The sequence below is a fragment of the Phlebotomus papatasi genome, chromosome 1 (assembly GCF_024763615.1).
Source record: "Phlebotomus papatasi isolate M1 chromosome 1, Ppap_2.1, whole genome shotgun sequence".
In the NCBI taxonomy this organism is placed as follows: Eukaryota; Metazoa; Arthropoda; class Insecta; order Diptera; family Psychodidae; genus Phlebotomus; species Phlebotomus papatasi.
This window is the reverse complement of record NC_077222.1, coordinates 67,378,799-67,392,729: the sequence shown is the minus strand read 5'-3', so window position 1 is coordinate 67,392,729 and position 13,931 is coordinate 67,378,799. Positions and strand designations below refer to the sequence as shown.

Here is a 13,931-nt window from a genome sequence, read left to right as displayed (position 1 = left end):
TAGGGCATTGGCATTCATTGGATGGGATTTGAAATTAAATTTCTGGGTGTTTCTGTTTAAGAATTTTCCATTTTTCTGTGTGTAGTGGTATTTGCCATGACTAACTATAGAGCACCATATAACAACCTTCAGAACCTGCCTAGGGATGATGTCTTGGGTGTGTCATAGGAATGAAGAATTAAAATTGGTGAGTATGGCCGTCTATTGGGTTAACAACTGTCGAATGGGTCGTACGCTCTAGCTAGAATTTTCCAAAAATTCAAAATTTCATATCTCTGTTTCTAGGAGTGTTTTTTATCTTTTCTTTTAAAGTAAACTCTTTAAATTTAAATATTTTATTGGTTTTACTTAAGGCAATAAACAAATGAGTAATAAAATGTCAAATTTTGGTCAATAAAAAATTAAGTCATGAGAAAGATAATTTTTCAATTTTTTCAATTCAATTCAATTCAATTCAATTTATTCATCTCATTTTCATCTTTTTGCCCCCTTTCCATGCGGCCATCGCCGTCTTAGCGTTGATTCCAACCTCTGGGATAAAACGATGGAAAATCCCTTCACTGGTTGTTTATGTTACAATATCAGTTGTTACAATTTCATAATTTCATGATTTCATAGGAAAGTAGGCAGACCAACTATAAGATAAGTTCAGTTTAGAAAATTAACATCTAATCTTCTAGTTGCAAGAAAAACGATAAACTTTTTTTTCGCCAAAACTTGCATGTAAATTGATTTAAATCATTTAATATTTATAATCTAAATAATATAAATAATCAATAATTCTGATTTTAATCCAATTCATTTTTAATTCGATCGCTCAGAATAAGAAACGAATAACTCGCAGTAAGCAAATTTTACAGGAGAGCGATTTGAAGCTGAGATTTTACATGCAGAGTATAGGATTTATTGAGATTTAAAATTTCTATAGTCTATAACTTTGAAAATAATTATCTTTCTAGAATAATATTCACAGGGAAGGTAGAAATTATAAAGAAGTATCCAAAAAACGAATAAAACGAATTTTGTAAAAATGAGTTGTTCGACTTATATTCTGACTCGTCGAATTATTCCTGAATTGTAAGATCTTTGAACTACCTACCTAGGGCCAGGGGCATCATTTTTGAATATAGTTGCTCTTTACACTTTGTAATTGGTATCGTACTTACTTTTTGAATATTTATCGGATTAACTTCTACTACTAAAATTTATGAAAATGCAGTTTTGAATTTTTGAAAGTCAAGGACAAACTTTTCTGAATGAAGAGACTCTTTCTGAAATAATTGGTACAATTTTAAGTTTTTGAAAGGCCTTGAAGTCTCCGTCTCAATTGTACTGGCCCCAATCGGTAATGACCGGAAAATAACCAGTTTCATTTACTTTGTTCAGTTTCTTTTGTCATACCTATATATTTTTTCAGCGCATGTAAGGTAAAGTGCCCTCGAGTTGACCGGTTCCTCGATTCGACCGGCGGTCAATTTTTTAATGTTTGATGGTGAGTTTCTATAAAATTGTCACTGATTCGTATTTATTTATAGAATAATTGACCTATTAATGTTATATCATACGCCAAATATTAGTGCAAATATAAATAAATTGACTAAATAACTCTACCGGTCGAATTGAGGAACCGGTCGACTTGAGGGCACTTTACCTTCTTCAGCGGTATGAGAAATTGGCTTCCAATCCTAGTGACCCCCATGAGAGGACTTAATTATTTGTCTTGTAGAGATCATTAGTCTATTAGGTGAGATTCTTAACAATCTCACCTACTATTTTATTATATACTGAATGTACAAAATATTTACCAAAGTCTCGAAAATTTTCTTTAAAATTTCTAAATAATTTCAATTCAATTCCCATTACTTTTTATTCTCCTCAAGCTTCAATAAAAAGTTTTTCTTTCCCATTAAATTTAAACAGGAAATTTCGCGTGGTACTTTAAGCTCTCACCAAAAAGTTTCTTTCACCCATTAGTTTTTCCCGAAATTTTCTATGTGAGCACCGTGAGAAAAAGCAAAACATGAGGGAAAAACCATACCTTCCCACAATTTCCCTGAAAAACAGTACGAACCAAAGGATTTGAGTATTTTTCACATTATGGTGCGGTTAGTAGTTTTCCTCAAGTGTTTGAGGAGGTTTTTTGAAAATTGAAACTTGCAAATAGGGGTTAATATCATTGTATTGCGCTGGCAACCAAAAAACTCAATAGAATTGTGATAAAAGGTACAGAAACTCTGTAAATGTTTTTTTTTCTCCTCGTAGGGCGTAACAACTTTTTCTCACCATCCAGTGTATCCCAAGAAAATCAAATTGTACCATTTCCACTTTCTCTGACACAATATTTAACATGGAAGCACTGTGGTTTTGCCACCAGAAGAGTTTTGGAAAAGCTGGAGCTGCGGCTTGTGTGGAAAATTCTCAATTTTCCAGAAATGGAATGAAAAGGTTTTTGAATTTCATTGCAAAAGGGATTATCCGGAAATGCATTTGTAAGTCAATTTAATAAATTGTATATCATTTATTAATTAATTTGCTGAGAGTGTTCCCTGGCATAGAAAGAAAATCAAATATTCGCAGAGGAATTCTCTGGAAGGATAAATTATCAAACTGCTCATACACTTTCACCCACTTGCGAATACAACGTTCCTGAAATATAAATAGTTCTGAAGAAAATTTGAAGAGAATATTTCGTTTGAGTTTACTTGAAACTTAAATCAGCTTGGCCTTAATTTTGCAAATTAATTACAAGCATATTATTTAAATTATTTCTGAAAATTATAGATAGTGCAAATCCAATTAAAATTAAATTCTCTCCTTCTCCCATACTATACATAGTTATGCTTATAGTATAACAAAAGTGTATATAACTCATTATTTACGTATTAGATGTGGGGTGAAATATATATTAAATTTTGTGTACGCTAGCATCATTGGAATTAATTAATTTTAGTGAGGAATTCGAACTAATGACTTACTGTGTGAAATACTACAATATTTTGAGCACGGAGTACGTTTTGTTGACGATTATGAATGTCAATTCAATCAAATAATATTCCAGCAGAATTTTCCAATATAAACTAAATTAATTTCAAATTCACAGACTCAAAGAGTGCCGTCACATGCAGAGAATTGTGGTTATATCATGCTCCAAATGAGCTAAAATTCATGTTAATACTTGACAGAATTCTCAAATGTCGACATACGTACTATTTTAGTAATAAAAACTAATGTGGTCTTCTCTTGACAGAGCAATACCAGTACACTACTTTTGACTAGACTAAACTCTTAATAACTATACTCAAAGAGAGTGCAATATATGTATTCAATTCAATTTTAATTCAATTCAATACATTTCTCCTCAATTAATGCCAGGTTGCGGCTGTCGCCGACTTACCACGACCGATCTCATCAGGTAATCAGCAGAAACCCTGAATCATAGATTGTATATGCCAAAAATTTGTAACAGTTTTACAATTTGTATAATTACAATTTAAATTGCTGGTGAATGGCTGTCGTTGCGTAAGGAAGGGGCAACAGAAGCAAGCATAATGAGGGATGATAAAGTGTCAACTTGGCCAATAAAGTCACGTATCGCTGACACTAATGTATTATTATATATCATATTTTATTTTATAATTTTCTAAGAAAAGTTTCAATGCAGATTTTTTAAATTGTATTTGCAGATTAAAATTTTGCAATAACTGTCATATTTTAAGTTTTATTTATCTCACATTTATGCTTATTTTGGATTTTCTCGCTCTAAATTCTTAAACTAGAGATTCTAAGCGTGCGTTTCAACAAGACAATGTGAAGAAAATTTGTGTTATAGTTGAAGGCTTTTAGGCTTCCTACACACTCTGGCTTCGAACACTTTATATTTTTCTCATATTCCTTCAATAAATCTGACTTATGCCAACACAGAGAAATCCGAAAAATAACATTCCGGAAATGTTAATTTTATCCTGCATTATTGATCCGAAATCGGTGTAAATATTATGCTGTTTATGTGTATTAGGGGTTAAAGTTATCCTTTTTCATGTTAATTTTACCCTTAAAAAGGTGTAAAATTAACATTAAAAAATGTTGATATATTTTTACACCTAAAAAGTGTTAATCGCATCCCCTTTTTTCCTCAGCAGATCGCGTCACTGTTGCGGGAGCTAGGATTGTCTTTATTGGACATGGATCAGTATATTAACGCTCTCCTAACAAATGAGGAAGTCTAAGTTCCAGGGGGTAAACAAATCTGCCACTCATGGTTCACTTTGGGTGTCAATCAGCGCAATTCTGAAGACTTATACGGGCTTCAGACTAGACACTTATGGTTGAGACTTAGAGCTTAAGTCATAGTCTGAAAATATCGGGTTGTGGCTAAGCCCTAAAATTTGGAGACTTAACTAAGTTCTGGTTGAAACGAAGGTTTAGTGCTTTGTTAGTGGCTTATCGATGATGTCGCACCCTTCCTTGTAGTAACACAGTGAAATATAAAATCTGTCATTGCACTGATGAAAAAAGCATTATACGCATATTTAGGTGGTGTTTTATGATATTTTGAACCAAAAACTGAGATAACAAAAAAGCACAAAATGAAATTTCTCCACCATACTCGAGAGAGAAATAATTTTATGCATAAACGTTTGACAACGCACTTTGTTTTCGGAAAATGCCATTTGATAGCCCGCCAGATTTGAACGTTGTCAGAATCTAAGTTCTAAGTCTCAATTTAGGTCCGAAAAGATTTCTAGCTCATTCTCAGTCACCAATAAATCAATCTTAGTGAGGAAGTGACATTAATCTCAGGTCTGAAGCTGGCCTTATTACTGAATCAGGTTCGATTCTGGAGACTATTGCGCGATTAGCGCTATCTTGGAGACAGATTGGTGCGATCTGATGATCTATCATCAATCGCTGCTCATACTTTATCACCCCTTATTTTATTTATTTTGATTTCATTCAATACTCTGTAAACTTCGAGCTTATCATTTTAATAATTTTGCGGAAAACTTTGTCCAGACTTGTTGATTCTTCCATTCAGGATTATTGTTCATCTCGCTTTTCTTTTTATCATGGGACCTTGTCCCAAATGGCTTACAGCTCAGTAAGAGCTAGCCATTTTTAACCTCTCACAATGCTGTAAAGCAGTGCAGTTTCAACGGAGCAAAATCTTCTGTTTTTGTTTTTTTTCTTTTTCCTTGGAATTTTGTGTATTCAGAAAAAAAGTTCAAACATTTTTTACATGACTGGCATACACAACCTGAGAAAGAGCTTTTCCACCGTTTTGCTCTGGAGGTTGGTCACCAACGCTAAGACGGCGGTAGACGCTAAAAATTGCACGGGATCTCAGTGAAACAAAACTGTACTTCGAAAGCATTGTTGATGAATAAATTTATCTTATTTATCTATCTTTTTTAATAAATTGATTATAAAAGCCTTGAACCGTAGGGTCGTAAAAACTAAAATACATTTTTTGTGAGTTTTGCGAAATATACATGGTAGGAAATTTATTAATATTTTCTAAGCATTTATTTGCTTAAAAAATTATTGCAGACGAATATACAAAATATTAATTTGATTTTTTAATAATATTTCAGTAAATTCCTCTCTATGTATGGAGTTGTAGCACCTCCATTGGTAGTTGCCGTAGTTGTATATAATATTTGTTTAAAGTAACATTTAGAAAGCTAACTACGAGATGATAAAAAGTCTTTTAATGTTTCGCAGACGTCATTATAATGGCGGAATCAATTTGATACGCAACACCTTCCGTTAGTCCCAATTGATTGCGGTATTTATATCAGGGATAGAAAAATATCCATTTATTATTTTGCAAAATGAGATTCTATCTCGTCGTGAATATTTTACTGGCTTATGCTAGGAACAACACAGAATACAATTCACACATTGAATTGATGCGGTTGATTCGTGCATAAGTAATGAGCAGACGTACGTGAACGCACATTCATATATATAATTTTTTTATCTGTTGGGTGTGAAAATGCGAGGGTGGTATTCGCACGCATATTGTTATCAATCAATCAATTGGCATCACGCACAGAAACGTGGTAAGCATAATGATTGTTCTCATGCACTAAAGCAATGTTTCCTCTTTCTACATTGTGATAACACTAATGGTAATAACAATGTGAAAACTATGTGTGAATTTTCCCAAATATAAGAGCACAAAGAACATAGCAAATGGAAACTTTTCTTTTGGATTGAATTTAAAACTACTTAACAGTTAAGTTTTCAAAAGAATTTATATCCAATTTTTTATTCATATTGCAATCAAGTCATTCTATTTGATCTCTCAAGAAAGCTTCTTGAAAGAATAAGTTGGTACGTGTGGTGCACAAAAGTAGTGCACTTTCTGTATATATTGAATAGATTTTCTTATTAACAGGAGATCTTCACTATTTGCTTTTGTGTTATGTTTTATTAAAAATGTGTTCTGAATATTGAATACATTGAGGTTGGCGAAAAAAAAAGTCATACGGGACAAAATGTCAATAAAAGCAGCTGCTATAGAAGAATGTATAACATAGCTTTGGGAGGCTGTATAGAGCTTTTAGGGGTGGCTGAGAGACAGCTTACAGCCATAAAGTGTCTTGCAAATTGAATTCACTCCACTTTTCTTCCTGTCGAAATCCTCACATGCGTTTTAACATTAGTTCCGCCGACATGTTCCTCATTCCTCCAAACTCCCTTCGACAGTATTAAAATTCACACAAATCGCCCGCACGCATTTAGCCACCGAAGCCATCACCAACATTCTGGGCGACAGCTTCCAGCCACCCGATGTCACCATGTGGCCACCACAGGATGAGACACTGAGTCCACATTGCATGCGATAAGCACATTGTGGCGTTTTCGGTTTTACTGGCACTCCCTCACGTATTATTTGTCCAAGTGGATGAAGAATCAGTGGGTGGCCTTCATGCCCAATCCGCCAAGAGTGTCTGGATCGCCTGGCAGATGATTGCCAGGCGTTAATCACAAACACCACAGATACCCCTATTTATTGAGTCTTATTTGTTTTTAGTGAAAAAAATTAACATGTAAACTTTAGTGTTTAATGAAGCAAAACATGTTTGTCAATATAATTTAAATTCCTGTAAAATCTTTTAGTTTAGCTCAGGATGTTGATCTTCCAATTTAAATTTTCTTACGTTTAGTTGGACTATCAGACGATAATAATTATATAGCATAACATACCGTAGAGTGTGTTATTTGTGCACCTAGATATTTTATTATTATTTTACGAAGAAGATTTTATAAAAAGGATAGAAGATTTTATAAAAAAATATGTACACCATTATTTTGAGTATTACTTCTTCGTGTCGTTCTGGTAACAGTCCCTTGTCAAGGTCAATGTGTATCACTAAAAGATATTCTAAACACTATTTAATGTCAAAAAATTTCCAATGATTGAAACAGGATTTATACCTGGGACAGTTCCATCACAGAACAAGCGCTTTACCACGTAACTTATGGCATGTATACATATTATTATTATCGCGGCTCTTTATAAATGGTCTATAATTTCTAATTATTTTAATTCAGGAAAACCGAGAAAACCCGCCAAATAGAACACACATCAAACAAAATGATGCTAATGAACACTAATTGTTCAAATAATAATAATAATACGAAAATTCAAAAATACACTAACATTTTGGTTATTACGTTGGGAAATCAAATTAAGAGAGATAGTAATGCAGCTTTATGGAAAGTTCTAACATACAAGGTAGAGCTCACCGTGAAATACCTTTTTGGACAGTTTTTGGGCCTATAAGAATTAACTGTCAATAGTTATCTATATCGCTATATCAGAAAAAAAGTTGAAAATTTGTATGAAAGTGTAATTTTGTGAAGGGTTTGATCTTTACCTATATGATCGAAATTTTTTTGGGCATAGCTACATTTGGACGAATTATCTGTATTGAATACGTCGACTACGTCCAAAACATATTCGAAAACAAAGAAATCGCTAGAGTCGTTTTCAAATTAAACCAAAAAATATAGTTTGAGAGAATAAGAATTTGGTGGAGGGTACACAAAGGATTAAAGTCTCTACTTAAAACCAACCGAAGTCGATATCTCTTACCGTTTGGCATTTAGATAAAATATACATATGAGAAATAAGTAACGTAGCAAGTTGGTACAGGTCTCACATCAAAACATTCTGAAGTACCCTTCATCGCTTGTCTCTGGGAGTGAGCCTCATTGGCCATTTCAAGAGAGACACGAATCTGGTGTCCTCGCTTCACAGGTGAAGGCAGACTGAGGAGCCGATTAGATTGTGCCTTCGGAATAATTCGTCGAGCACTCACAAACCACACCTAGCGAAACTATAGCGGTATTGTAATTTGAGGTTAGCCGCCGTTATAGTACCCTTCAGAGTTACCACCTCAGCTGAACAGTGATTGGTTCCGTTGGCTTAGTCTAGGTTCAAGAGTCCTACTACAGTGATGAGGCCAATGAGATGGAGGAAACACATCTATTGATAATGTTATTCCCCTGGGCCATGGGATACTCAATTATCTACCCATTAGGTCCCAGAATACGGAGTTCTATGCGCCTGATTCCTCCATAGAACTTAGACTGACTCCCTTGTCGACTACTTTTTTTGGTCCCGCTGTCGCGAGGGGAAAGTTATTGACAACCTTTGAATATGACCATTGCAATCAGAATAAATGAACTTTCCTTCGAAGTGGCCTCCTCCGGTGGATCTGGCTATTCGAACCCTTTAGGGGCAGGCTTTGTGAGAGAGCCCGATCATTTTCTCGGTAACCGTGTTAGGGTGTAGAAGTGAATAATGATGAGATAGAGAGCGTGACATTGCGTCCTCGAGTAGTAGGATACAAAGTCGCCTCCATCATTCTCAGTTCGCGAGTGCTTATGGGGTTTTCAATATTAAGTCAATTGTGGTTTGGTTCAAAGAACAATTTTCTTTTTGTGTTCTGTTATAAATCTTTTAATACAAATGTTTCTGATTAAAAATCAATATTTAGTTAATAATTTTATTACCACATTCATTGTGTTTCTAAATCGTATGAATTTGCAATAAGTTATGACTTATATCAAAATAGTTTAATCATAATAGAATTATTGGAAATACGGTTGATTGCGCTTAGTTTCACAATTAGAAACTACTTCTCTGATTTAAACATTTTAATACAAATAAATGGGAATTTAATATGAATGTGAATGAGTGTTTTCACATTGTGCAATTGTCGCCATGGGTATCACAGATGTATGCTGTATTGAGTCTGGTTGTGCTCCGATTTATGCTGACAACCACATTATTGTGTTTGACAACATAATTCATCACCGACACAAAGTGCGGCAGCGACATAGTAAAAAGGACAAATAATACTCAAATTTGGGGCTTTTCAACTTTTGAATGTCTTTTCCCATTCAATTTTTTTGGTTCATATTTTTATTATCTGAGCTTCTGTGATGTGGCGTGAAATCCGACCTTTTCTAATCGGGGGCAACCTTTGTTGGAACACATTCTGATGCTCATATAAATCACGAATAAAGAAACCTAAAAAAAATGTTTTGCATGGCCGCATGTACATCTCCACTCCCTATTTGCTTCTTTGTAGCATTAACGATTCTATGAAGAAAACGGAAGGAGATATTGAATTTCGGTTTTCAGCATTGTCTTTGGATCCAAAGACAATGGTTTTCAGCAAAGGTCGAGTATTGGGTATTGACTTGAAAATAAATCTTAAAATTAATGCAACTCCAGTTATTATTATCCAAATTTGATCATCGCGAATGCAAATGAATAGCCTCATGAAATACTACAATTTTTCAAAGTATTAAAAAATCATACGACTTTCACAAAATTTAACATGATGAGGCTTTTATGTGGTTCTGCCTGAAAAGGAGATTATCTTTTAAAAGTTAAACACATTTAATTTTAGTAACGAATCTATAATTTTGTTGAATCAGAAACCAATAGATTGGATAGTGGAGAATCTATGAGTAAGTAAGAATCTTTTAGATACAAAGACTACTTGCTCTATCGCATTGCTTTCCAACTGAAGCACATCCTGAACAAGGTGGTCCTTTCGCGTAGATTTTTTGATTGGTTATGTTATTGTCTTCATAGTTACAAGTTGCCATAAGAGCGTACCACCATCTGCGTTTCTTGTATTGTTCAAAGGTCACAAGAGCACAACCAACGTGTCCGTTGACGTCTTTGACCATAACCGTAAAGTGTCCGGCATCTCTGCAGCTTGGCCAAAATGTAGTGTAAGAATCGATGCAGGAGAGTTTTCTGTCTCTGACGATGGGCATCTCGTCGTACAAGTTATCAATGAGTGACACAAATTCCTGTTCGAGATTTGTAAATGGTTCAGTAGACAATCTAATGGCGAGATTCTGTCCGGACCATGGAAACTCTGTAAATCCACGGCACTCATCGTGCATGAAGTTTGCATGACGAGCGTGTTCGGCAGCTACATTAGCCAAATCCGCATGCCAGGACATTTTCTGCATCGCCCTAGCACTTGGGATTCCTCTGACTCTACCGGAAGCTATATTGCTCCGATGGAAGTTATGGCGATTTACACCGGCTTCTATGATTTCCGGAGTCATTTTAACCATCTGGATATTCCTCACATTTTTGGCCATTGGAAAAGATTTTGGCTGACACATAATATGCTTGCGCTCACTGCAATATTTTGCCTCCATTTCGCACCAGTTAATAGCACTCGCAAAGGTCACAACTATAGCAATCATCAGCAGGAAAAACTTCATAATGAATGAATAATTTTAGACCAAACCTTGCTAAGCAACTGCAAATAGTTAGGAGGAAAATCCATCTTATATTTTGCATTTTGTAATCACCATAAAATGTGCTTTTTTATCAGTACCGCTGTTCAAGAGCTTAACCCTTTAACGACGAGACAATTTTTACAGACTGAAAATCATAATAAAAATTAAACTGAGAAACATAATCAATGATAAGTCTTACATATAACATTGGAAAGTCCCACAGAGTCTGATTCGGTGTATTTTGTGCTTCTATGAACGATAGGGACAAATACAGCCCAAAAATTTAAGTAATTTTTCTTACAATACCAATGAATAATATTTTTCGCTTTAATGAAAAATATTACGTATGAGTATTGTAGTTTCTATTGCCAAAAGGGTTCTGTTTAAAAAAAATTGGAAGTATAAAAAATAAATAAAATCAATTATGAATTTAAGAATTTAAAAATTCGCCATTTTTGAGCTTAAATATTTACTACATAGCAAATAGCTAGAGACTTGTAAAGAATAGATTCCTTCAACCTTCTACTTTACAATTATGTACAGACATAAGAAAAAATAACTTTAGGTAGTCAGGAAAAATTATTTTCTTTATGGGAAACCGGTGTTAAAATCGTCCTTAAAGGGTTAAACTGAATATTATCGCAAATAAAAAAAACATTGCTAAGTTGAAACTTAGGAATAAATTGTCCTAAATTGGAATTGTATTTTCAGCGTTGTTTTGACTTTATCTGTATAAAACGTATAGTTGTAAGCCTATAGATAGGCTTACTATAGATTAGATTATCAGTGATTTAACTCAAACTGCGTAAAAATTTTTATTTATAGGTGATGTGCGGGGTCATAATGCAGAAATTTCGAGTTGAATTCGTGAAGTAAATATATTTTTTTATTGAATTTAAAATAGAAATATAGATCAAGATCGTTCGGTTTATAGGACTGATCGCACGGACGATCTCTTCTTCACCTCTCGTATAATTCTGTAGCAGTCACGCTGCTTCCTATCTCAATTTTCCGATTTTGTCAAACAGAAATTATACAGAGTTTTGCTCAACGTTTTAAGTGTTTTTTGTTAATTATATTTTGTTAGATAATAAGAAATAAAATGTACAGATATAGGCAAATTAAATAACAGAGTTGCAATATACAAAAAACGTCAAAAATTAGTTTATAGCCTTCATCAATATATCGTTATTTACGTCAAGTTTCGCCAAAATATCGGAATTTACTTAATGCATCTAGTAAAATGAAAGTAATATAACATTTTCTTAATTTACCCCTTCTTATATGGATAGGCATTCCTTCTACCCTAATTTTAAAATTATCTGCTAGAAGCTTCTTACACCACGTTTTTTTTTGGAGAAATGAGGCGAATTTTCAAAATAAGGTGTAATTCAAACTTTAGGAATAAAGAATTTCGTCCAGTAAATATTATACAATTCAACGCTCAAGACCAGTTTTTCGACACGATTTTTTTGTATCGAAAAGTCATTCTATAGACTTGGAAGAATTTCAAGGTTCCTTGAAAGAGCTGCCATAAGCGTGTTTGGTTTTATTTTTATCATACGTTTTCTGGAAGAGTCCCACTGGACCTGTGAGGGAGTATTTTTGGGGACTGTGAAAATGTGAAGTTGTTGGAGAACATCCCATTTGATATGATGTGTGGATGCTCTTCAGCCAAACCCCCATTTCCAGTGTGATGTGGAAAAGCATCATGTAGAAAAAGCTCCCACATATACACTACACAGCGGTCGAGTGACTCTGAATGGAAATTGAGAGAAAAGCTGGATAAAAGTCTATAAACTAAAAATATGAAAAATGTACAAAAATCCGCCTTAAATTTATAACGAAATATTGCCTCATTAATCCTTTTATAAAGCGACATAAAGTGTGTGGCGGGAAAAAATTCACCACCATTTATCAATGTGTTTGGGTGTGGAATGTTTTCCGCACTATGGAAAAACGGGCAAACATTTGCCATCGACAAAAAAACAACAGAAACTATATTAGGTGAGATTCTTAACAATCTCACCTACTATAATCCTAACAAAATTTCATGTCGTCCGATCGACCTCAAACTTGGCCAAAATGTGTTTCGCCACTTCCTGATCACGAATATATATGTGGCTATTTTACGTTCCCGGCCGGCCGGCCGGCCGCTCTTTGGAGCTTAATAGCTCCTAAACTAAGAAAGATATCGACTTACGGTTTTCGGCAAAGGTTATATATCGGGTGAAAATTGCAACTTGGTGCATTGACCCCCCACCCCCCACCCCTCCTTCCGCCATTTTGAAGACCCCCCTTTTTTTGTTTTCTCAATAGCTCCGCCCCTATGGCATCGAGCGGGCTCAAATTTTAGTATGTTATAGCTGGGCCGTAGAGCTTTCCATCAATACCAAACTTAAGGTCCCCCGAACCCCCTGACCCGAGCTATAAGGGTCCAAAAAAAATTTCTTAAAATGGCCATAACTCCGGTTCTAATTGTCAGAATTTAAAAAGTGAGGGCTTTTTGGAAAGCTCTCGTGAAATGCCACTTCTCCTTCTAACATCACAAGTTCATAAAACCACCGCTAGGGGCGCTATTTTTAAAAAGAATATTTTTAAATCTTATAAGTTAAATAACTCAAAAATTCCATTGTGCATCGGGCTAAAATTTTAGTATGTTGTAGCCGTTGATTATACCTATCAAACAAAAAAAACCTTAAGTCGATCCATAACCCCTGACCCGAGCTATAAGGGGTCAAAGTTCGAACATTGACCGGCCTCTATCTCCGGTTCTAACTAACATAGCGACCTAAATTTTACCTTTTTGGTTTCGTCTCGATGAGCACTTTCAGATGGAAGTTCAAAAAGTCACCACAGGTGGCGCTGTGATAGCGTCAAAATTCATCGAAATTCAAAGTCACTTTTCTCAAAAACGGCATTGTGCAAGTTAATGAAATTTTAGTATGTTGTAGTCCAGTCTAGGACGTTTCCAAAATGGTGCAAATGTGCGCTGTGGTTAAAACAGAACCGGAGATATGAAGGGTCAAAGTTCACGAAATTCAAAAAATCATATCTCCGGTTCTATGTGACCGATTTTGATGAATGAGGGCTTAAACGAAAGATCTCACCAAATGCTACAACTTTCTAGAATATTTGAACTT

At 34.7% G+C, this 13,931-nt stretch overlaps 1 protein-coding gene across 1 annotated transcript; it reads right to left on the bottom strand.

Moving 5' to 3' along the window:
- Positions 1–9,926: 9,926 nt before the first annotated feature.
- On the bottom strand, positions 9,927–10,798 carry LOC129798036 (antigen 5 like allergen Cul n 1-like). Its single transcript, XM_055840985.1, has one exon. It carries the CDS (start codon positions 10,768–10,770, stop codon positions 10,009–10,011), a length of 762 nt encoding a protein of 253 aa, XP_055696960.1. The 5' UTR covers positions 10,771–10,798; the 3' UTR covers positions 9,927–10,008.
- Between the last annotated feature and the right edge of the window lie 3,133 nt (positions 10,799–13,931).